The sequence below is a fragment of the Neomonachus schauinslandi genome, chromosome 4 (genome assembly GCF_002201575.2).
Source record: "Neomonachus schauinslandi chromosome 4, ASM220157v2, whole genome shotgun sequence".
In the NCBI taxonomy this organism is placed as follows: Eukaryota; Metazoa; Chordata; class Mammalia; order Carnivora; family Phocidae; genus Neomonachus; species Neomonachus schauinslandi.
Genome location: NC_058406.1, coordinates 179,254,542 through 179,277,820, shown reverse-complemented (window position 1 = coordinate 179,277,820; position 23,279 = coordinate 179,254,542). Strand labels below are relative to the sequence as shown.

Sequence of the window (23,279 nt, the reverse complement as noted above, 5' to 3'; positions counted from 1 at the left end):
TTCCTTAGGGGTCAACTTCAAGGGGTCTGAGCAGCCTTACTGTGTGTGTCCCGAAGCAGCCCATGTTATTTCTTGAAAAATACTTGGTGCTTCAGCATTTTGACTAATTCAAGCAGCCTCTTTGTTCTTTTCGCAAAGTAGTCAATATTTTTTTTCCCTCCTCCTGAATCAAAACACACACCGTACCCCAGAACTCAGCGGTAAGAAGCTGCTGGAAGGTCTGCTGCCTGAGCCGCGGGGCTGCCTGCCTTAGGAAAGAGCTCAGCTGCCAGAGTGGATGGCATCATGGCGTCATCTCTTCCTGGCTGACATCACCTTAGGCTGGGCAGTTTGTTTTTGGCCTGGGTGATGTTTTGGGGCAAATCGATTGGTACCCAGGCATGCGAAGTTCTGTGAGGGCTCTCGGGACCCTTCTTTGCATGCCTTTCCTGGAGACTCTCTGGGGCCCTCAGAGCACAGGGCTGGGTGGGCTGCTGGGCTGAGGTGTCTTGGCTGCAGGACGGATGCAGTTTGATCTGACTCTGCAGAGAAGGTTCTGGCATTAGGAACTAGGCAGTTGTGTTTGCAAATTTAACGAGTGGGCTAGATGGGAATATTTTGGGTTCCAGCTTATTTTCTTTGGCTAGAATCCTAGAATCCAAGAATACCAGAGCTGGCAGATGCTTTATGATCTAGCCCTTCCCTTTCTGCTCCAGGTGGGGAGGCTTCCTGGAAGGCCACTGAGGGGAGGGGAGGGGAGAAGGGAGCGAATGCATATTTGCATGCCCACTTACCGTCTCAGGCCTTCCGTGCCAGGGTGGGAATGTTACCCTCTTTTGCAGATGAGAAATCAATCTGGAGATGTTAAGAAACTCACCAAAGGGTGCTATCAGGATAACCCTCAATTTTGGCCCATGTGACTCTGAGATACATGATAATCACGGGGGTCGTGATACCTGACGTCCTGGGCACTAGCTGTACCCCAGAAATTGTGCTGGCCTCTTCTGTGTGATGTCCTTACTCCTCACATCAGCCCTTTATGAGAGGGCTTAGTGTCAGCCTTGTTTTCTAGTTGAGGAGACAAGGCCCAGAGGAGGTTTAAGGGATTTGGCCTGTGTTGTTCAGTGACGAGATAGATGACCAAGCCTGACCCAGTCCCCACATCTGGAGCCAAAGTCAAAGTCCCTATAACCAGTGGGGGAGGGGGCGGCAGGGTTGTGACCACTGCCCCTCACTGTGGCCCCGAGGCGGGACACTTGCTTTGGCTCCAAATGGCCTCTCCTGTTGGATTTGCTGTTTTTAATTCCTTCCACCTGGAACTTTAGTTTTTCAGATGGTTTGATTTGATTTGGTTTCCATGGGAATCTGCGTCTGTGTGGTCACCAGGGCTCCCTGGGCATGGAGCTGATGTCACCCACTGGGCCTCCGGGTGCGGGGCGGCGGGGGCTGGGGCACAGGAGGTGGGGGGCAGCGTCTCCTGGGGTCTGGCTCCCACTCTGGAGCCCAGTCTGAGCCTGGTGGAGGGTGAGGGTGTGGGGAGAGGTGAATTTTTCCCTTTTCTTGGTAGCAGATCAGCTTCTAGGGAAAATGGAAACAGTGACCTTTTACTAATTTCTTTCTTTCCACACAGTTGCCTCTTGTTTTCATGCCCCCTGACTGAAGGTGGGCAGAGCCCAGAGGCTTGGAAATCCTCGACCCACCATTTCCCATCCCTGCCTTCCCTCCAGCCCTACCTCCCAGCCAGGCCACTGGGGCTTAGAGCCAAGCCCGAGTGACAGATGGCAGAAGCGCTCATCTGGGTCACCGAGAAATGAGGCTTGCCTCTTCTCTCCCCCGTGGGTTTCCTGGGAGTGCCCTCCTGGGGGCAGGGGGGTGGAGAGGGGCGCCTCGCCCACCCCAGCACCCCCGTGGTGGGGCTTGGCTCTCCCCAGGTCTGTCCAGCCCAGGCTGTCAGGCTCACCGAGTGTAGACACCCGTGTCTTGGCGTCACAGGGTGGGTGCAGTAGACAGAAGTGGGTTTTGATCAGCTCTGTCTTTGCTAGCTGTGTGTCCTTGGCCAGTGACCCGACCTCCCAGGGGCTTAGTCTTCTGATCTGTAATCTGGGGGAGTATCACCACCCCCGAGGGTGTTGTGAATGTGATAAACGCAGCATGGGAAGCAGCACACAAGCCTCCCTCTTCTGCTCCATGCATGGATGGGTGGCCAGCGCTCCTCCTTCTCTTTTCTCTGATCCGACAAAGACTCCCCTCCTAATTCTCTCTTCCTTGGAGAATTGCAATCTTTGGTGTGGGCTCCAGCTTCACTCTGTATTCCCAGGCTGACGCCCGTCTGCCCACGCCAGCTGGTTTCCTGACTCTCTAGCTTTTCTTTTCCCTGATGTGATGACAGCGTTAAAGAAACTGGAGAAATGGGAGCAGCCCCAGGTTCAGCTGGGCCTCCTTGAGGTCGTGTCTTCGAGGGGCCCCAGTGTGCCTCCTGTAAGCTGGGGCTCGGCCGGCAATCAGGACACGGGGGTCCCAAGGGCTTGTCCTGAATCTTGCCTCTGCTACCTGCAGGTGCATACGCTGGGGTGCACAGATGCTGGCTTTTTCCATCTGTGAAATGGCTGTTACAGTGTTTGCTCAGTAAACAGACAACTGTCCTTATATGCAGATAATCTGTTTCTTGCACACACACGCCCCTTCCCAGCATCCTTCACTCTTTACCTGCTTCTTACTTAATGGAAAGGAGGTCAGTGGCCTAGCCAGGCCTATGCCTTCCCCACTGTGGGCACTGGAAATGAACCAGGATTTGGGGTGGGGGGGCGTTATTTCCAAAAAGATGGTGGAGGGGCAATCCCTTGCCATTTCCTCCTGAGCCTCTGTTGTCGTGCTTTGCCTTTCTTGCCTCAACAACTGACTAGCCCAAATCAGTTTTCTTTGCCTGTTCCGTAGAGTGCCCTCCGCCCTTGGCCGTGCCTTGACCAAGGCTTGCTAGGCTGCTGGGAGGGGCAGCCCAGTGCACCAGCTGACTTAGCGTCTGCCTAAGTGTGTCATCCCTTAAGAGGCCAGATCATTCCGTGTCTCCCCGGGGCCTGCTGGGAAGGAGGGGATTATGGAGGGAGGTGGCAGCAGCTGGTCTCAGAGCTCCCCTGGATCACTCAACCAGTTGACTTAAGCCATTGGGACTCTCTTGTGGCTTCACACTGATTATCTCTGGGATAAGCATCCATAACAACCAGCATGGAGCCAAATGCTGCCATTTGCAGAACACTTACCAGTGCATACAGCAGTTTTAGTCTTGGGAGCAGCCCCATGAGCAGATGGACTTCTTACTGCCCTCAGCTGACAGCTGAAGGGACTCCCAGACTAGTGTGGTAACTTGGCCAAGGGCACATGGTGAATGTATCATTAGGATTAACATCCCTCAACAGACAACAGAAATGTTTGCTATTCTACTGAATTGGAAGACCTATGAATGTCACCCAGTCCCAGACTCTTTCCAGCTTCCTGCTGTCTTCTCGAGCATGTAGTTTTTGTCCTCATGCTCCTAAGATGCTGCTGCACCTCCAAGCATCTCATTCATATTCCAGGGAGGAAGCAGGCAGAAGGGTGAAAGGAAAAAAAACCAGAAGGCCAAGTTTGAACCTTAAAAAAAAAACTCTCCTCAAAACCCCAGTGAGTTCTGCTGACATCTCATGAGCCAGAAATGAGTCTCTGGATCCCCCTTGGCTATAAAGGAGATGGGGGAGGGGGGAGAATTTTATCAGGCACACTGCTGGGAATTCGATCATAAAGGAGGGAATAACAGATGTTTGAGAGGCCAACCCACGCAGTCAGCCATAGTTTATAAAGCTCCGAAGCCAGGATGGGCAGCTGACATGAAATCTTTAAGGAATACTTAGTGGTATTCCTGTTTTCACCACCTGCCATCTTGCAAGCCCTGTAGACAGTAGGAGTAGGATAGGTGCCATTCTTACAGGTGGTGTGGAATCTGTGAATCTCGGTGCCCTTTGGGGGCCAGACCTTGTCTCTGGCAGAGCCAGCCTCTCTCTCTGGGAATTGGCTGGCAGGTGGGAGGTGGTGATCAAACAGATCTTTGCCCTGTGGTGGGTGCTACAGATAAAAGAAGCGGCGTGCAGCAAAGGGGCCAGCCCAGTACCGTGATGTTGGTGCCGAGGCCCTTCCCAGTTGGGCACCCGTCAGCCGTACCGTGGTGTGCATTCCTCTGTTCCACATCCAGAGGACTCTGGCACGTGTCTGGATTGTGGGTCCCTGGAGAGGCTGGGGAGACAGAAAGCCATCCACAGTCACAGCAGTGGGGGGCTGACTCAGAGAGTCACTGTGCACATTCTGTGTGGGTAAAGGTTTCTTTTCTTCATGTACCGTCTGGCACAGAGAGTAAAACAGATGTCAAGAGAGCACACAGAGTGCAAGGCTTCGGACTTGGACTGCCTCGGGTTCCGTTCCAGCTGTGCGACCTCGGGTAGATTACTTGCCCTCTCTTGGCCTGTCTCTCTTCTGTAAAAGGGGACAGTTGTTGCCCAGTGGAGTTGCGTGCATGTGATGAGAGAACACTTGTAAGTAAATGCTTGGGTCAGGGCCGGAGTCCATTAGGAGGGCTGACTTGATGATGATTGCCACCATATTGCCATCTCCTCTACACCTTCAGAGAGTGGCGTTCTAGGCTTTTCCAGAGGAGGGGAGAGGAAAAGCTGGGTATTTCTCTGCTGCATGCCTCTGGCTGGATCAGACCCCTGTGTGCAGGGACTTCAGAGATCTGGCTCTGAACTGGGGAAGGGCTGGGATTGGAGATCTGGGTGGTGGAGGAATCGTGTGTGTGTGCGTGTGTGTGTGTGTGTGTTTCCAGCCACCATCGTAGCCAAAGAGAGGACCCTTGATGAGCCCCAGGACGGGGGATGCCCTCTTTCAGGCAAGGGGACACGAAGTGCACTGGGGTCCTTGGTGCCCTCTCTTTGGGAGAATGTGGGGGATGTGAGGTCGGTCCCTCCCTAGAGGATACTGCATAGTGATTCATCCCCATGGAGACAGAAGGACAGAATGTTCCTTTGGGTCTGAAGAGGACAAAGGCATGTGTTTGTGTTTTAATTCCTCCATCCAGTCTCAGGTGCAGTCTTGGTTTTGGCCAGTGGGGAGAGAGCACCAGGGAGGGCTAGCTTAGAATCGTGCGTGTGGGTGTGCGCACGCGCATGTGCACACAAATGTGTGTGGAAATGTGTGCACACGTGCATATGCATGTGTGTGTGTGCATGCATGCACAGTGTGCGTGAGTGTGCGTACATGTGTGCATGCATATGCACGCGTGCATGTGTACAGTACATGTGTGTGTACACATGCATGCATCTGTGTCTTAAGGAATGGGACTTGCACCAGGAACATGACACTTGGCTTTTCTCCTCCTCCTACCTGTGCGGGCTGGTGGGCACAGACATCAGAGGTGGGCAGCTGGGGGCCAGCACCAGCATGGGGCCCCAGAAGACCTGGGTTCTGATCCTGGTTCTTCTACAAGCTGTGTGACCTTGGGGAAGCCTCCTCAATGTTTTCATCTGTGAAATGGGTTGGACAGGCTTGCCTGTGGCCATGGCGGTTGGGCGCCCTGTGCCTCTTGATGGGTGCTTAGCAAATCTTACCCTCACCTAAGTTCCCCCAGACCCGTGCCTGAGCCCCTTCACTGTGTTGCTTCCACTTTCTGAGACCGGATGCCTTATCCTTCCAAACAAGGCGAACCACGGCGAATAATTCTGGCTGGGCTGTGGTCCGGGCTAGTGGTGAGGCGGCGGGCCACGGCCACCACACTTAAGCAGCTCCTCTCAAGGGTGAAGCCTTAGCGCTCAGTGGGACCCGTGCAGTCCTGGGAGGTTTTGCACCCATCCTGGGAGATTTCGTCCCAATCCTGGAGTTTGGCGAGAGGGAGCTCACCAAGAAGCTCAGAGCCAATTAAGGGGCACAGGGGAGCCTGAACGCAGAATAGTTAGTGGACTTTCTAGAGAAGGATCATTTAGTCTTCGGTCTTTATGCAACAGTTCCAGAGCACCTACTGTGAACGCTGACTGCGTGCAAGGCCTGGGGACAGAACCGTAAGCAGGGCAGGTCTGCCCCTCCCTTCTCGGACATGTTTAATTCTGGTTCCAGGGCTGTATAATTTTAAGGCCTCCACAGAGATGAGTCAACATCAGCCACGCATCCCCACCCCTAGGGGCTGCTGGGGACATCTTTGGTGCCAGCCAAGGCTGGGCGTCCCATATCTGCCACCAAGGTGGTTCCCAGGCACTGCATTAAAACCCTCTGCTACCGTGTGCCAAGGACCCCCTTTCCTCCTGGCACTGTGTTTCAGACCACAAGGTGACCTCCTCTCCTGAGGATCCTGGGGGGAGGTGGCTCACTCCTGTCTTCCAGATAGGGACCCAGGGCTCAGAGGGGTTGGGGAAGGGTAGAGCTTGGATTTGAACCCTGATGACCCCAGGCTGGCTGGCCTGGCCTATTTTTAGAGGGCGCCATGTGGGTCAGCTGGGGAGACAATGGAGAATGTGACCCTCTCAATGAGCCATTGTTCCCAGTTGGCTTCAGGGCCAGGGCCAGGCCCAGCAGATGACCGTGGCCCCCACTGGGGGCCAGGCTGTTACTCCATCGTCTGTGGATTTTTCCAGTGTTTGTATAGGCAAGAGCGGAGTGTCGGGCATCGAGGGGAAGAGAGACGGTGGGCTCTGTGTTCAGGGGACTCCCTTCGTTGGGGTGATAAGGCAGGTGGCTCAGGAGGACACTGGTGATGGGGGTAGGCCTGGGACTGACAGGGAGCCGGGGTCACCTCCATGCCAGGGCCTGTGTGGGCCCATCCGCATCACACCCCCTATGAGGTTCTAGGGTTCTCCCCATTTCACAGGTACGATGGCAGCCTGGAAACGCCCCCCCAGGCCCCAGTACCCAGCATCCCACTTGTTTGCTCTGGGGGTCTTCAGAGTGAGGGCTGGAAGCCCCTGCATCGCTTGCTTGGGATGGGGAGGGGAGTGGCTTCTTTCTACACATGCAGATACTATGCTTCCCTGTTCTGGAGGGAGAGCCTGAGAATTGGGGCATATTTCTTTCTTTGTGAGCCAAGTTTCTCCCAGGTCTGCGGTCAAGGGGCTGTGCTGTGTCCTGTGGGCCTCCTGGCATCCCTGGAGCTGCCAGGTTCCCGTGGTACAGGCTGGGCGAAGGGCAGCTTGCCCAGCTCCACAAGGCTCCTAACTGGGGCGTCCAGCCCACTTCTTCTTCTTGTCCATGTGCGGCAGACACTGACCTTCTCTCTCCCGCCATTCGTCAGTGATCCAAACCACCGCCAGTGGTTTTGGGAGGAGGTTCGATGGCATCTGGAATGTTCTCTCCTTGGGAAATAAATGTCAAGGGCCAACCTAACGTGGCCTCCTGAGGCATGAAGGTGGTTTGGCTGTCCGAGCTTCTCAGAGTGTGAGGCCGTAAGAAGCCTGTGGGGAACGCTAAGGCTGACTCTCTGGGTGGGTCCTGAGTGTGATTCGGGGCAGCTGCCTTGGTTTCCCTGAGCCAGACTATCACCCTACGCCAGTGTGGATGTGCCAGCGTGGATGTGGGAGCAGGCAGTCTAGGAAGCTCAGGCCTTGATGACCTTGGTTTCCCAGATGGAGAAAACAAGGTCCTGTGCAGAGAGGGGCTGGGGCTGGTGACTTCCCCAGGTTTTGGGCAGTTAATGGCACAGTCTGAACCAGGACTCTTTGCCTCTGCCTCCCAGTTGAGTTTCCCTTCCCTCCCTGGTTCTTGGAGTGGTTTCTCTGGCCGGAGAGATCCGCTGCCCGAAGGCCAGGGCTCTGCTGACCAAACGAGAAGCATACGGAGCTTCCTCAGAACACAGTTGGAAACTGGGTGCCTACAGTCAAGAGTCCCTCTAAAAATAGGCCAGGCCAGCCAGCCTGGGGTCCTCAGGGCTCAAATCCAACGCTGCGAAGCCCATAGCACAGACCCCTCTGTCTCTTGTCTTCCCTCAGGAGCAGGACATCGAGACGGTGCATGGCTCCATTCACGTCACGCTGTGCGGGACCCCCAAGGGAAACCGGCCTGTCATCCTCACATACCACGACATCGGCATGAACCGTAAGTTCCCAGGAGCCTCAGTTCCCGCTGGGGGTGGAGGAAGAGGACAGCTAGGAAGGGCTGGTGGTGGGGCATCCAGCTGTTTTCTCTTTGGCCGGCACTTCCTGGAGCGCTTGTGGGACGAGAACTTGCCACAGACTGGAAGAGCCTGTGATGGCACATAGTTGTCTTTGTGCCTGGGTGTGTTGGGAGCTCAGGGCCCTCTGCTGTCTGCGTGTGACAGTGACTTCTTTGGATCAGTGTGCATAGTTGTTGTTCTTATTTTCACCGAGTTGCACAACCGTCAGCACCATCCATTTAAGAACGTTTTTATCACCCTGAAAAATCTGTAACCACCCCCGCCCCCCCATCTCCCTTTCCCCCCAGCCCCTGGCAGCCACTGGTCTACTTTCTGTCTCTTAAGGACATGCGTATTCGGGGCATTCGTTATAAATGGAATCCTACCATATGTGGTGTTTTGTGACTGGCTTCTTTCATAATGGTTTCAGTTCATCCACGCGGTCGCCTGTATTACGTACTTCCTTCCTTGTTGCTGAATGATAATCCACGGAGTGCAGAGACCACATTTTGTTTTTCCATTCTTCAGCTGATGAACACTTGGATGGTTTTTGCTTTTTTGGCTGTTCTGAATGAGGCTGCCGTGAATGTTTACGCTGTATTCTTGAGATTCCCAGGAAGTGTTAGCATACGTGGGTTCCCCATTTTTTTCACAGACAGTAAAGGAGTAAGATCCACTGAATGTTAAAATTGCACAGGATGGAAGTGAATCTTTCCGTGGCGATTGGGAAGGCACTGCCGGCCTTCACATCCAGTCACCTCTGTAATCCTAAGTATCGCAGGCTGGACGATTGCTTGATTTGTGATTGACAGCCTGCCTGGCTTGCATGTTTTTCCTACAGCTTCTTGTACCTTGAGGCAGTGATGTCAGTCACTGAAAACCATTTTCTCCTTCAACTTCCCTTCTCTTTTATCCCTCTTCCTCCTCTGTGTCCCGCCCTTGTATCCATTAGGTACCAGCTCCCATGCTAGGTACTTGGGTATCTGTTACCTTATGTTACCAGACTCTGGTGAGGAATGGAATTGTGTGTGGTGCTGTTCTACCCTTGTGGTAGAAGCTCACTGTTTAGTGAGCCAGCTGCAGAAACAAAAGCCCCCAAGACCTCTGTGGCTATACACAATATACGTTTATCTCTCCCTCCTGTAATACCTCTGGGCATTCTGTGGGACACCTTTCACATGGTGGTTCCAGGACCTGGGCTCCTGCCAGCTTTGGCTCCTCCATCCCCTGGGGCCTCAGAGCCTTATGCATCTGGCAGATGACAGCAGAGAGAGAAACCTAGAAGAGTGGGTGGCAGGTGTTAACAAGAAACCGTGAGCTTCACGTGCTATTGGCCAGAACCCAGTCACATGGCTGCCTCTTGTTGCAAAGGAGTCTGAGAAATGTAGTCCCGCTGTGTGCCCAGGAAGAAAAGGGGGTGAGTTGGTGGCCAGCTGGCCATCTTTGACTCAAGCACTCAGCAAATTGGGAGATTTATCCAAGGCCACATAAGAAGTGAGAGGGTCCATGCTTGATCTCCTATGCCCCTCCTTGGTTGAGAAGCATGTGCCCTGGCCGTTACTTCCAATGTGGGGGTTTAGGAGACCCAGACAGAAAGAGGGCATGAGGGCAGCCAGCCCACCTCACCTCAGGGCCATCGCAGCCGCAGCTGTTGGGGGAAGATGCAGGAGCCAGAATGGGAGTCTCCTCCCAGCACCAGCTCCAGATTTGAGCTTCAGCTGCCGCTGCCGTATACCAACCACTGCCACCTCCATACCCGGGTGCTTGCCTTCTATCACCAGAGGGAAGTGGGAGGGGGCAAGAAGGTCAGCATTCTTTCTTGTATGTGCGTTCCTCCGCTGCACGGGAGTGAAACCAACAAAATGCCATCACATGCCGCCGAGCACCCAGATGTGTTCTCTCCTTCTTCCGTCCTCTTTTCTCTCCCCGACCTGTTCTCCAGACAAAACCTGCTACAACCCCCTCTTCAACTCCGAGGACATGCAGGAGATCACGCAGCACTTTGCCGTCTGCCATGTGGACGCCCCTGGCCAGCAGGACGGTGCGGCCTCCTTCCCCGTGGGGTAAGACCCGGGGCCTCATGTTCTGGGAGGGGGACAGGAGAGCTACGCAGGTGGAGGGGGCTGGCGTCTGACTGGGTTTTTGTTTTATTGCAGTAAGATATATATAAGCCAAGATTTACCACTGTAACCATTTTTGAGTATGGAGTTCAGTAGTGTTAAGTGCATTCGCACTGTTACGCAACTGTCCCCACTGTCCATCTCCAGGACTACTTCACCATCCTAAACTGAAACGCTGTCCCTGCTGAGCCCTAATTCCTCACTCCCTGCCACGCACCCCTCCCCCCCCCCCCCCACAAACCCCGCCCCCCCCGCGCCCCCCTCCCCCCCCCCGCCCCCCCCCCCCCCCCCCCCCCCCCCCCCCGCTCTCACCCACCCAGGGAGCTAGCTTTTAATAGGTGTGCAGGACCTACACAGGACCAAGTGGGAGAGGACTTTCATATGAAAAATAGTTAGGAGAGAGTTCTGGAAAGGTGGGGAGAAAAAGAGAGGGAACAATAAGAAATAATATTGATGAAGTACTTCCTGCGGTCCAGGTTTAGGTTTTGTTTTGTTTTTGTTTTAAGATTCATTTAATTATTTGAGAGAGAGCGTGCTCGAGTGCAGGGGGAGGGGGAGAGGGGGAGAGGGGGAGAGAGAGAGAGAAGCAGACTCCCAGCCCAGCACAGAGCCCAACATGGGGCTCGATCCCACGACTCTGAGATCGTGACCTGAGCCGAAATCAAGAGTCAGATGCTTAACCTACTGAGACACCCAGGTGCCACCGCCACCCCCCACAGCTTAGTTTTTATTCACACGGGTCACTTGCACTTAATCCTATGTATGGCTAGTATACGTACCTGGTGTTACAGCTCCATTTCTTGGACGAAATGGAGTAGAAGGGCTAAGTACCTTGCTCAAAGTTACACAGCTAGTTTAACGGGGGGAGTCAGAGAGTCTGCTGATTCTAAGGATCACGTTCTCTTTAGAATGTCAGGGTCCCTTGTCGCAGGTGTTTAGCTGCCTGCTTGTCCCCAGCATGCAGCCAGCGAGGCCTTCCAGTTTCCACTTGAGGCCGAGACAGGCTTCCTGACCGCACTGGACCATCAGTGTCCCGTGGGGGGAGGCAAACCTCTTAGAGGTTGTCATTAAACCAGGATGGAGCTGGCTCTTGGGTTTCAAGTCTCCCAGAATGGGCCTTCTTGACATTCACAAATAGATTTTTGTTGTTGTTGTTGTTGGTGTTGAGAATTATTAACCTTTATCAGAGACGGGAAAGGACATCTAGCCACATGGGGCCAGGACCAAAAATTAAAAGCTTCCTAATACAGTGGGACACCATTAACTATTCACTAGCAGATTAAGCCAGGGGTCTGTCAGTAAATCCATCTTTGTTTGGAGCAACTGTTTGAAAGACTTGAGGTAACCCAGTGGCTCTTAGCTCCCCATGGGAAGATTTAAAAAAACATCCTGAGGTTTGGGCCCCCACCCTGTGGAATTTTCATTAAGTTGACCTGGAGGCCAGGGTGCAGGGTATTTGCTCGCCTCCAAGTTAGCAGGTGATTTCAGTGTGCCTGAGTGGGCCTTGCCTTATTTTTGCCTCCCGTAGTTGGGGGTCTCCTGGGCCCTCTAGGGGTACACACCCTCTGTCCCGAGGCTGAGGCAGCAAAGCAGGGATGGGGACCCCAGCTCTGGAGTCAGCTTCCTACATATGGTGGGGGTGGGGGGCTTGTGGTAGAATCCTGTTGTCTCCTGGCTATACATCTAATCCCAGGAACAAGCTGCTGGGGGTAAGTGGCTTCCCCAGAATCACCTTTTGGGGGCTGCTGGCTGTAAACTGAGCCATCACCATTTCAGAAGGAAACTGGCTCCATTTTTGCGTAGACATATCAGCCAGGGTCTTTCTGGCTCTTTCCAGAGCTTTTGCACATGCTGGGTCCCCTACCTAGAATAATGTTTCCTATACTCTACACTCATCAAACCCAGTGCCTCCTTCAATGTCACTTCTTCCAAGAAGCTCTCCCTAACCTCCTGATCAGACAGAACAGGGCTCCCTGTCTCAGTCTCCCTTCTGAACACCCCCATCTCCCTCACTGTCACCTTTGTCGTTATACTCCCGTGTTTCACCTGGCCCCTGCGCTGGACCGGGCCTGCTGTGCTCACGTGGTCTCCCCAAGGCCTCACCAGGAGCCTGGCATGAGTGAGCAGCCGTAACTCTTTTGTGGAAGGAACTCCTTAATGTGTATCCTGAGTCCTCCTCCCTGAGGCCAGCCTTGTGGGATGCCTCCTAGTCAAGGTCGCCCCTGCTCCCCCCAACACCGTTTCCCATCTGCTGGTCTTGGGAGGCATTTTGTGGGCTCCCGCAGGGACCTGTCCAGAGAATCATGGGCTGTCCAGAGGAGCTCGCTCCTAACGCGGCGTGCCGTGTGCACCTGCTTTTGATAAAAAGGACCAGGCTCTCTGATGGCACCCGAGGCCTTGGTGAAAGGGATGATTCTTGGAGTTCTTCCAGGGAAGTCGGGAAAGAAAGCATGCAGGAACTCTGCCTAGGGTTGTTGGCTCCTGCTGGGGCAGAGCTCCCTAGCCTTTCTGGAGATCCCAGGGAGGTGAGCGCACACTGTGTGAGGAGGCAGAGGAGGCAGCATGTGTGAAGGCCAGGAAGAGAGCGGGCCTAGAGATGCTCCATGAGTCATGGGGGCAGGGTTGTTCTTGTCTGAGAGAAAGGGACCAGCCTGGGGAGTGGCTCCTTTTTGTGCCAGGGGTTGTCATCTGGTACTCCTGTGGGAAGGGTGGGCACAGTGGGAACAAGAAGCCCCGGGCAGGCCCTGCTAAGGACTTGGTGACAGGAGATGTTTGTTTCCTGCACTCTGGGAAGGGGAAGCCTCCATCTTAATGCTTAGGCTCAGGGCAGCCTGCAGACTCCAGAGTCACCCAGGAGCCATGGTCCCAGAAGATGTGTGAATTGAGGCATCCCGGTGTAAAATCCCCCCGGGTTATCCATCTCCCAAAGCTCACTGTGTCCAGCTCATCAGTGTGGCCTGCTTCTCTGTACTCTCTCCAAGCTCCTTCCAGAGCATCTCTTGGGGACAGGGGTGATAGAGGAGGGACTTCCCTGTGGTCAGGAATGTTGTATGGGAGAGCTGCCGCAGGCCTTCTGGGAGGTGAGTGAGAAATCCCAGGGCCCACGTGAGATGCCGCTCCAAGTGCGGGCCTGGCCATGAAGCCAAGTGGCTTCTCCCCGCTTCACTGCTGTTTATAATATGTATACCGGGGGAAATCATGGGAACCTCACAGAGTTGTTGTAAGGATTAGATGAGCTTCTAAGTCTCCTCCGATGCTTGGTGTGGGACCTGGAGCATAGGAAGCAATCTATCGAGGGTCAGTTTACAAACAGGGAGGATTGGGGTAGGGCGCAGCCTTGTGCAGGGGAGCAGGCTGGTGCGCACGGCTCGGTGCGGGGAAGGAGGGCTGCAGGGGGCTGGGCAGGGGAGCTGGGCCCACGGGCCAGGTTGTGCGTGGGCCCTGCCCTTCAAGCGTGTTCCTCTTTGAATGATTCATTTCCTCCGGGGTCTGGCCCTCACTAATGGCCTCTGCATGGCTTCCCCCAAGGTACCTGTATCCCTCCATGGACCAGCTGGCCGAAATGCTTCCTGGAGTCCTCCACCAGTTTGGGTAAGAGCGAGGGACCTGCTGCCCCACCAGCCTGCAGAGAAAGGTGGCTTCTAACCTCTGCCTCTCCTTTGGCCTTGATCTGGCCTGACCACTGAAATGTAGGGTGAACAGTCAGGAAAGAAATTAGCTATCACCCTTTGTGAACTCTTTTCACACCGCCTCTACTCTCTGGTCCACCTCTCGCCCGCTGGGCTTTTCTCCACGAGCGAACACATCACCTGAAGACCGCCACCCCTCCCATCCTTTCCCGGCCCCCTCTTCTTTCATTGCTCTTCCTTATCGATGGAACATTCTGGAAGAGGGCGGCCTGAGCCCTCCATTTCTCCCTCCATGCCCTCTCTCTCCAGTGCTCATGTCCCTCTTACTTGAGCCTTTTGTGTGAAGATCATACCTCGGCGTTCTTGCCCAATTTATTTTCATTCCAAGTTTCAGAGTCTAAAATAAAGCTTCTGAGCAGGAAGAAGCGGTGTAGTAAAAGGCCTTCCCATAAATATCAGGCAGTCTCTCAGAGCCTGGGCTGCAGTTGGGAGAGAAGTAAGGAAAAGGGACGAGTCTCCCCAAGGTCACGGTCTCCTGTCAAGGCGTGAAGCATGATGCATTTTGGGTCCTCGAGGCAGCATGTCCCCACTCCGTCTGGCTTGCCAGCCACGCTCAGCGACGAGCGGGACGGCTGCTGGGGGAGGCGGTGTTCCTTAGGGACCAGGAGTGGGGGAGGTTTTAAGAGGGTCATTAGGGCTCCCGTTGTTCATTCCTTCTGTGACATGCATCTTTATTTCTGCTTCCAGGCTGAAGAGCGTAATTGGCATGGGCACTGGGGCAGGTGCCTACATCCTCACTCGCTTCGCTGTGAGTCCTTGGACGTTCTTTTAAAAATTAGTTTTAGGACGCCTGGGTGCCTCAGTTGGTTGAGCGACTGCCTTCGGCTCAGGTCATGATCCTGGAGTCCCGGGATCGAGTCCCACATCGGGCTCCCTGCTCGGCAGGGAGTCTGCTTCTCCCTCTGACCCTCCCCCCTCTCATGCTCTCTCTCTCTCATAAATAAATAAATAAAAATATTATTAAAAAATAAATAAATAAAAATAAAAATTAGTTTTAAATGGAAATCGAGTCAAGAGTAAGGAAGACAACTGGAAAAGCATCAAAAATCCCACAGCGAAGGGAGAAATGACCCATAATTTCATTTCCGAAGGGAGAACCGCAGTTCACATGTGCTGTGGGGTCCAGAGCATGCGCTCACACACGTCCTGACCGCCTTGCCTGACCTCCAGCAGACATTCTCTTTTTGTCATTGGCTTTGCTCACTTCGAGGTTGCTTTTGGGCGGGTCCTCATGGCACTGCATGGGCTACCTCTTTGTGATGAGCCCACAGCTTTTGGATCCTGGCTGATTCTAGAGGCAGAGACACGTATGTTGCCATGACTGTGGGCTCCGGATGGGTCAGGTGCTTTACCAAGCAAGTGTTTAAAACTGCAGCAAAGCTCATTTGATGCATACAGCTGTATGTATTCTGACTGCCTACCATTTGCTGGATGTTGTCAGAACTTAGAAATGCTGGTATGATTAAAAAAATGGCCTGTCTTGGCTCTGAGCAGATAAAAGGAGGTCCATATTAGATCTGAGAGGGACACAGATGTATCTTCCAGGAGTAGTTGCTACAGAGCGTTGACGTGCCCTGCCTGACCTTGAAGCTGGTGGTCTGATACACCCCTTCGGCGGCTGGGGAGGAGGAGGTGCAGGGAGGGAAGTGACTTGCCCGAGACAGGTCTGCCCAGCACGCAGGCTTCTACTCCTCCTGATTCCTCTCCCTGCTCTCTCAGCGGCTCAGTCCTGCGTCCCTGAGCTGCAGGCTCCCTTTTGCATGGGGGTGGGGGGGGGGGGGGGGGTTCTCTGGAAGGCACCAGCCTGCCTGGTGGCGCACACGGGCCCTCTGCTGGTACTTTCCTCAGTCTTCTGTTTGACCTTCGAAGTTCATAGTATCTGAGATTGCGGGGTTGCCGCTCACCTTCTGTCTTGAATTGCAGCTGAACAACCCTGAGATGGTGGAAGGACTCGTCCTGATCAATGTGAACCCTTGTGCAGAAGGCTGGATGGATTGGGCCGCGTCCAAGGTGAGGCTGGGGGTCAGGACCAGGGTCAGGGGTCAGGGCCAGGGGCCAGGCGGGTGGAACAGGTGTGCCCACCCAAACCCCTCCTAGCCTCCTCCTCCCCACCCCTGCAAAGAAAGCAGTTTTCCTTTGCTTTGCTTGGAATAGTAAACATGACCTCAGCCATTTGCCATTCAGAAGATTTCAGTAGGACAGTGTGGTCTAAACCAGACATCCCATGGGGACATGAGTCCTCGAGCCAGCTTTGATAAGCATAGCTTGGGTTAAGAAGTGTTTGCTGAAGAGCTAACATGTACTGGGCTTTGCTCGAGACACTGGTAATAAAAAGAGGAACAAGACAAAGGCCTCTAATCTCAGGAATCCGTATGTTATTGATGACAAAGAAGAGTGTGTTTAGGACCAACACTGCCACTCAGTTTGATGACAATAATAATTAGCTAGTGTGTCCAGAGTATTTACCAGGTGCTGTTTGTACTCTGACCGCATTTAATCCTCCCATTGACTCCAGGAAGTGGGGATTTTTATAACCAGGTTCCAGAAGAGGAAACTGAGGCTCAGAGTGGTGAAGAAAGCTGTCCAAGGTCCCGCAAAGCTAGGCAGTGGGAGCACTGGGGCTGAATGCAGATCCCGTGGACTCTGTAGTCCTTGGGCCTTACCCCCTGCTTCCCTCCCCGGTCTCATCCAGCAGGTGTCGAATGGCCCCTCACCCCAAGTACTGCGGGTTTGGGAATCTAGAGGGGGTAGGACCCATGCCTGCCTGGAGGAGAGGGACCCATGCTGTCTCAGGAAGCTCTGCTCTGGCTGGTGTCCTAGCATTTCTTGTTTATCTTTTAAAAATGATTATTGTGTTTTTTCATAAAGGCGCCAGTATTTGCCAAGGAAAGGGGGTAGTTGTTCCAGTTGAAAGAGGACAGAACCTTTCCAGTGGGGGTGATCCTGGTCTTTCATTTCAAAAGTATGTTTTTGCCAAGTGTTGGGAGGCTGTCGCAGACCGAGGTTTGAAGAGGTGTGCCCCTCCCTGTTACCTCCCACCCCTGTCTTGGCCACTCTGATACTGCATTTCTTTCTGGAACCTTCTGCCAACAGGCAAGAGCCCATCTCTCCCATCTGCGTGATATTCAGGAGCAGAGCACACTCCCTGTTTTTTATTTTATTTTCCAGGAAAGGAAGTGATGTTCCCATCAGCCAGTTTGGCTCCTGGGTAACTGTTCTGAGCCAGACGTGGAGGGCTGGGGACATTGACCGTTGGCTACAGTGGAGCCTGAGGAATGTCCGTGTGGCCTTAGTATCTACACCATATCCTTCCTTTCCAACCCCAAGAGAAAAAAAACCTATATCAGGGGTAGTCTTTATATGTCAGGCACTGGCGTCAGATCCTGTGACACGTGTGGTTGCCTCGTGTTATCCTCACCTTGACCTTGTGACTTTGAAGCTCCTGGCACAGCTGCTTATAGATGAGAGGCTTGAGCTTCAGAGGCTCTGCACCCCGCCCAGGCCCTCACAGCGGGGGTATGGCGGGACCCTCAATCTAGAGAACCCCCAGGTCTAGAGCTTCTCTATCCTGCCAGTCCTTGCCTGACAGTGAAGTTGGTCAGCACACATTTATGAACCTCCCGCTGTATGCCGAGCATTTATGGAGCTCCTGCTGCATACCTAGCATTTATGGCGCTCCTGCTGTATACCTAGTGTTACGTTGGGGAGAGGGAGAGAGGAGAAAGTTGGCAATGTCTTTAGTGACCTCCATATATTCCAAGAGAGGATACTGGCTGGAGGGGGCGCATTTAGAGGATCATACAGGAAGGCTAGTTCAAGGTAAGCAGATTCTGGGTATAGACTGGCAGAGCTCAGTGTGTGTTTAGAGGAAATGGATGGGGGCCCTCCTTGTGAGAACCTAGTATGCTATGGTACAGGGGAAGCTAGGAGTAGGTTGGGTCTCTGTTCGCACATGTTTGCCGTGCGTCTCCTGTGCATGGGGCTGTGAGAATAAGCGATTGGTGGAGACTCAGGCGCTGCCTTCCAGGGGGCGCCCCAGGTCCTGTAGGCAACTGGAACAGGTAACCAAGTTCCCATGAGGGGGCCGTCTTCAGATTTAAGTTCAGGGAGCCCAGCACTTCAGCCTGCCCTTGCAGGCAGGCTTTGCTGACCCACCACTGCAAACACCTGTTCTAATCACACCTGCTTTTGCCCTCCCCAGATCTCCGGGTGGACCCAAGCCCTTCCAGACATGGTGGTGTCCCACCTCTTTGGGAAGGTGAGTAGCATGGCCTGGCGTTCTGTCATTCATGCTGAGCTGCACGTGCGTCGGGCCCAGAGGCGAGAGGGACACAAGCCAGTGCTGATGCCCACCTCGTCCGTAGCGCGACGTGACCGATTTCAAATCAGGTCACGGCTCACTCTCTTTTTAACATAAGGCTTTTTAAACGAGCCTTGTTGAAGTCCACCAAACTGTCCGTATTGGAAGTACAAAATTTAACAGATGTTGACACACACATACACCCATAGAACGCCACTGAAATTGAGATAATGATCATATCCATCACCCCCAAAGCCCCCCTGGGCCCCTTGCTAATCCTTCCCTCCCTCCCTGCTCCTCAGACAACCTCTGATCTGCTTACTGTCCCTAGAGATGAGTTTGTATTTCCTAGATTTTTATATAAATGGCATCATACAGTATGTACTCTCGTTTCACTCGGCACAGTTATTTTGAGATCCATCGCTGTTGTTGGGTTTATCAGGGTTTATCAGGGGCTCGCTCGTTTTCAGTGCTGGGTGGTGTTCTGTGGTGCCGATGTGCTGCACTTGGTTTTTCCATTCACCTGTTGATGGCCATTTGGGTTCTTTCCAGTTTGGGACTATTACCAATAAGACCTACAACACACACATCCATGGCGTTCGCCGTGTACCCTGCTCGGTCCTAAGGATTTTACAAATACTAACCCATGGACTCCCTCCAGAACTGTATGAACCATGTGAAAAGTACTTGTTTTATTCCCAGTTTATGGATGAGATCAGAGAGGTTGATTGACTTGTGTGAGGTTGCACAGCCAGGGCGAGGCGGGGCTGGGATTGGAAGCTATATGTCTGGCTCTGGAGCATGTTCCCGCATCCAGAGCAGGACCCTGGCCTTCTGTACTTCTGCTGTTTCTCAGTCACCCCAGCCAGGCCCCTGTCCTCCTCTGGGCAGCCGGCGTGGCCCCTGACTCTGGCCCACAGCCCCCGGGGAGGATGTGCGGGGTGACCGACACAAGCCCAGACACTGCCCGGCTCGATTTGCTCTGTGCACCGTGTGGCCCGTTCGAGAGCATGACCATCTGAGATGCGACCACATGTCCCCCTTTGGGCTTGGCCACGTGTGCCCACTACGTTTGGTCTTCATGATATTTTTCCCGGGGTTGCTGTAAGAAGCACCCCAGACTGGGCGGCTTTCAACAGCAGAAATGGACTCTGTCTCGGTTGTGGAGGCCAGTACTCTGAAATGGAATGTTGGTGGGGCCACACTCTGTCCAGTGGTCCTCGGGGGGGATCCTTCCTTGCTTTTCTAGCTTCTGGTGCCTTCAGAATACCCCGGCTCGTGGCTGAGCCCTCCAGGCTCTGTCTCTGTCTTCGGCGGCCTCTCCGTGTCTGTTTCAAATCTCCTTCTGGGGGCGCCTCAGTTGAGCGCCTGACTTGATTTCAGCTCAAGTCATGATCTCAGGGTTGTGAGATCGAGTCCCGCAGCAGGCTGCGCGCTCAGCATGGAGTCTGTCTGTCCCTCCCCTTCTGCTCCCCTCCGCCCCTGACTCATGCTCTCTCTCTCAAATAAATAAATAAATAAATAAAATCTTAAAAAAAAACCCTCCCTCTGCCTTTCTCTTAGAAGGACACTTGCCATTAGATTTAGGACCTACTGATATAATCTTTAATGATGTGCTCAGGATCCTTCACTTAATGACATCTACAAAGACTTCTTTTCCAAATAAGTTAGCGTTCATGGTGACCGGGGGTTTGACATGGACACGGCCTTTGGGGCCAGCCTGCAGCCCACGGTAGCCTTCTTCCCTTCGTCTGTGCTCCATTTAGTTTGTGATACATTTTCTTCCCCCCCGAGTGTATAATCTGAACCTTAGAGGAATATGGAAAAAATTAAAGCCAGTTTCTGTATTTCCTTGCAGGAGGGGCTGTCAAATATAGGGTGAGAGTCTGGTCTGCTTATACCCACATTACTTGAGGTATCTGTTGGAGCTCCCAGGTTGCTGTAGTTGTTGTGTGTTGTGTTTTAATCTGAAACCCCAGCACGATTAATTCCTTAGATGGTCTCTTCCCTGACTTTCTAACAGCATGTTGGCCTTTTTGTTGCTTTAATGATCATGGACTGTTACAGATAATAGCTCGGGCTGGACATGGGGCCCCCTTTGCTCCCTCCCTGTCCTGCTCTGGTCGCCACTGATCATATCAGGCCATTTTGTGGAACCTACACATCCGCTGTTTTACAGATGAGAAACAGAGCAGGCTCATAACTTGTTTGTCTGTCCCAAATCACATTCAGAAAGGAAGCAGGGAGAGGGAAGGCTGAGGCTTCTGTAGACCTCTGGCTGGCTCCACTAGGAATTGAGATGGCCCTTCTTTCCAGAAACTTCACGGGAGTTGCATGAGTTGGTTTTGTGTTTCCAGCATGAAAAACTTCTCAATTTCCCCTTAAAAACATTAATTGCTAACAGTTGCATCAATTTTTTACTATTTACAGAGGGCTTTTGTGTGCAAGACCTCTGCTAAATCCCACAACCTGATGACATAGGTAATAGCCACCCCCCCCTTTATTTTTGAGGGGACTGAGGCTCGGAGAGGTTAAGACACTTGCCCCCCAAAAAGGGCAGTGACGGAGCCAAACTCCAGATTCAGGAGGACTGACTTCAAATACCGAAGAAGTGAGGAACCCAGAAGGGCATGCTTTGCCCTTTGCAGGTTTGCATTCCTTCCTGTTACCAGCTGCTAGGCAAAATCAGACTGCCTTTCCCCGGTGTGCTCAGGCTCCCTGGCAGTCAAGTGCATTAGGCCTTATTACCTCTGTACCTGTATTACCTGAAGAATGGAGGCACTGGGCCGCGGTCCCAGCCAAGGGTATCTCCCCCCTCTCTAAATGCAGGAGGAAATGCAGAACAACGTGGAGGTGGTCCACACCTACCGCCAGCATATCGTGAATGACATGAACCCCGGCAACCTGCACCTGTTCATCAATGCCTACAACAGGTATGGGACACGGCATCGATCGAGTTTCTTTTCGTTGGTCTGGAACATGGAATAAGGCAGAGGGGGCTTACAGAATTAGCAGAAGATACATCCCCTGGATTTGAGCAAAGAGATGGCTGGGACAGGGAGTCAGGTGCCTCCTGGAGTTCTGGTGTTTTGCAAGGAGCTGAGCTACCATCCAGACCCTCGGGGTGGGGGGTGGGGAGGTGAGCACAAGGGAGACACAGTCGTGCCCTCACAGGGTTTGGAGTAAGTGCCTGTGCCCTGGCTGACCGTAAGGAGAGGCCAGGTGTGAGGAGGGTGAAGAGAGCAAGCGACAGAGCGCTGGGGGGGTCGAGGAGGAGGGAGGAGTCCAGAGAAGCTGCTGGGAGGTGAGTCATGCCAAGGACAAGGAGCACATCCCTCCAGCCTTGGGCCAGGGGCTAGCCCTCTTCATGATAATGAGGGCCTGGTCTGGACCTCAGCTAGGGGAGGGGACAGCCCGGGAACACTGGTGTCAGCCAGGGGACGCAGTCTGCCGTGCTGCCATGAAGGGGACAGGAGGGAGCCTCATGGGCTGCCTCTCCTCACGGTCAGTAACTAACTTCATGAAGGGCATTAGCGTCTGTGACAAAGTTCAGTGTCCGTCTCCTCTTACCATCTTCCCGGCATCCCGCCTCTCAGTGCGGGAGGGAGAGGTCGTGTCCCCAGTGGGTAACTGAAGACGTGGGACTCCACAGAGCAGTTCTTCAGCAGACACTTCTCGAGAGCTGGGGCTCTCAGGCTATCGGCTAGGCAGTGGACACGCAGAGACCAGGACAGCCCCCGAAACCCCACACACTGCCTTGCCCTCATTATGCCCATAGAAATCAAGTGAATCCTCTTCAAAATCCTGGGACGCTGTTACCATTAGCATTTCCTCTTGAGGAAGCGCAGGCACAGAGAGGTTCACCATTCTGCCCAAAGTCACACAGCGAGGAAATGGAGGGCTGTGATTTGAATCCAGCCTGTCTGGCTCCAGGCCATGCTCTGGCAAAGGGTGTCTGGTGGTGGGAGCCGCCAGGAGGCGAGAGGCTGGGTCGAGGTCTGCGGGGGCGAGCCATGGGGCTGGCTGGGCCCGCACTGGGCATGACGCCGCACAGTGGGAAACTGTGGGAGGCTTTGAAATGAGGGAGGGAAAGGATCAGGTCTGAGATCTAAAAGAGATTGTGTAGAGGACTCAGGTTGGGGGCAAGGAGGTGGGCTCCACGGGAAATGCATCAGTCCCACTATCCTGAAACCAATTACATGGACCCCAAGAGGCTTGATGTCCTAAGAGCCATGCAGGTTGGGACACAGGTGGTTTGTTAGAAGGGCTAATGGCAGGACCTCCTGGGATCGGCGAGATGGGAGGGGATGCCTGTGTAACCATGTAACTGTGCATCTGTTGTCCGCAGCCGGCGGGACCTGGAGATTGAGCGGCCGATGCCCGGAACCCACACAGTCACCCTGCAGTGAGTGGCCTTTCTCCCCTTCACCGTCTTGTCGCCTTGCTCAGCCACTGGCAGGGCCTTCTTTCTATGTTTGGTGGGAGTGGTGCTCTGTGTCAGGACATCGTAATCAGCAAGCCCTGGGTGTATTCTTCCCAGGAGTCAGGCACGACCCAGTCTCAGTCGCCTACTCCTTGTGCAGGGGTTCAGTTCCCGGGGTGTCCCTGAGACCTGGGTGGGAGCCTTGGATCTCAGAGAAGCAGCGCCGAGTATACTTGGGATAGAATTTATTAAGCACCTGCTCTATGTTGAATACTGCGTTAGGCTTTGCTTTCACAGAGCCTGGAGCTGAGTAAGACATGAGTCCCACCCTGAAGTGCCCTATAAGGCTAGGAGGAAAAGACAGTCATGGGTACAACTAACTGCATTCCACCAGTACCGTCTGTCTTTTGTGGTTTCTGTAAGTGAACCATATTATTTAACACCTGAACTCGACGTGCCATTCCCTTTGTCAGGCATGTCCTCTTGGTCTCTGGTCTTGATCGGTGGCAAAGTCCTACTCATCCTTCGTTGAGGAGAGGATGCTTGAAACTAAAACCAAGAGGGCCCAGAAAGTCTCTGGCTGAAATTCATACTAAGGTGTAAATGACTG

The 23,279-nt window shown here is 53.6% G+C and overlaps 1 protein-coding gene across 1 annotated transcript in view; it reads left to right on the top strand.

The window, feature by feature from the left end:
* NDRG1 (N-myc downstream regulated 1) overlaps positions 1-23,279 on the top strand; it is a 55,222-nt gene that overhangs the window by 20,023 nt on the left and 11,920 nt on the right. The window contains exons 4-11 of the mRNA XM_021688816.2: positions 7,974-8,079; positions 10,080-10,200; positions 13,786-13,848; positions 14,634-14,694; positions 15,870-15,956; positions 18,148-18,204; positions 21,076-21,179; positions 22,595-22,651. Of these exons, the coding sequence (XP_021544491.1) occupies positions 7,974-8,079; positions 10,080-10,200; positions 13,786-13,848; positions 14,634-14,694; positions 15,870-15,956; positions 18,148-18,204; positions 21,076-21,179; positions 22,595-22,651 (656 nt within the window). The remainder of the gene's footprint in view (positions 1-7,973; positions 8,080-10,079; positions 10,201-13,785; positions 13,849-14,633; positions 14,695-15,869; positions 15,957-18,147; positions 18,205-21,075; positions 21,180-22,594; positions 22,652-23,279) is intronic.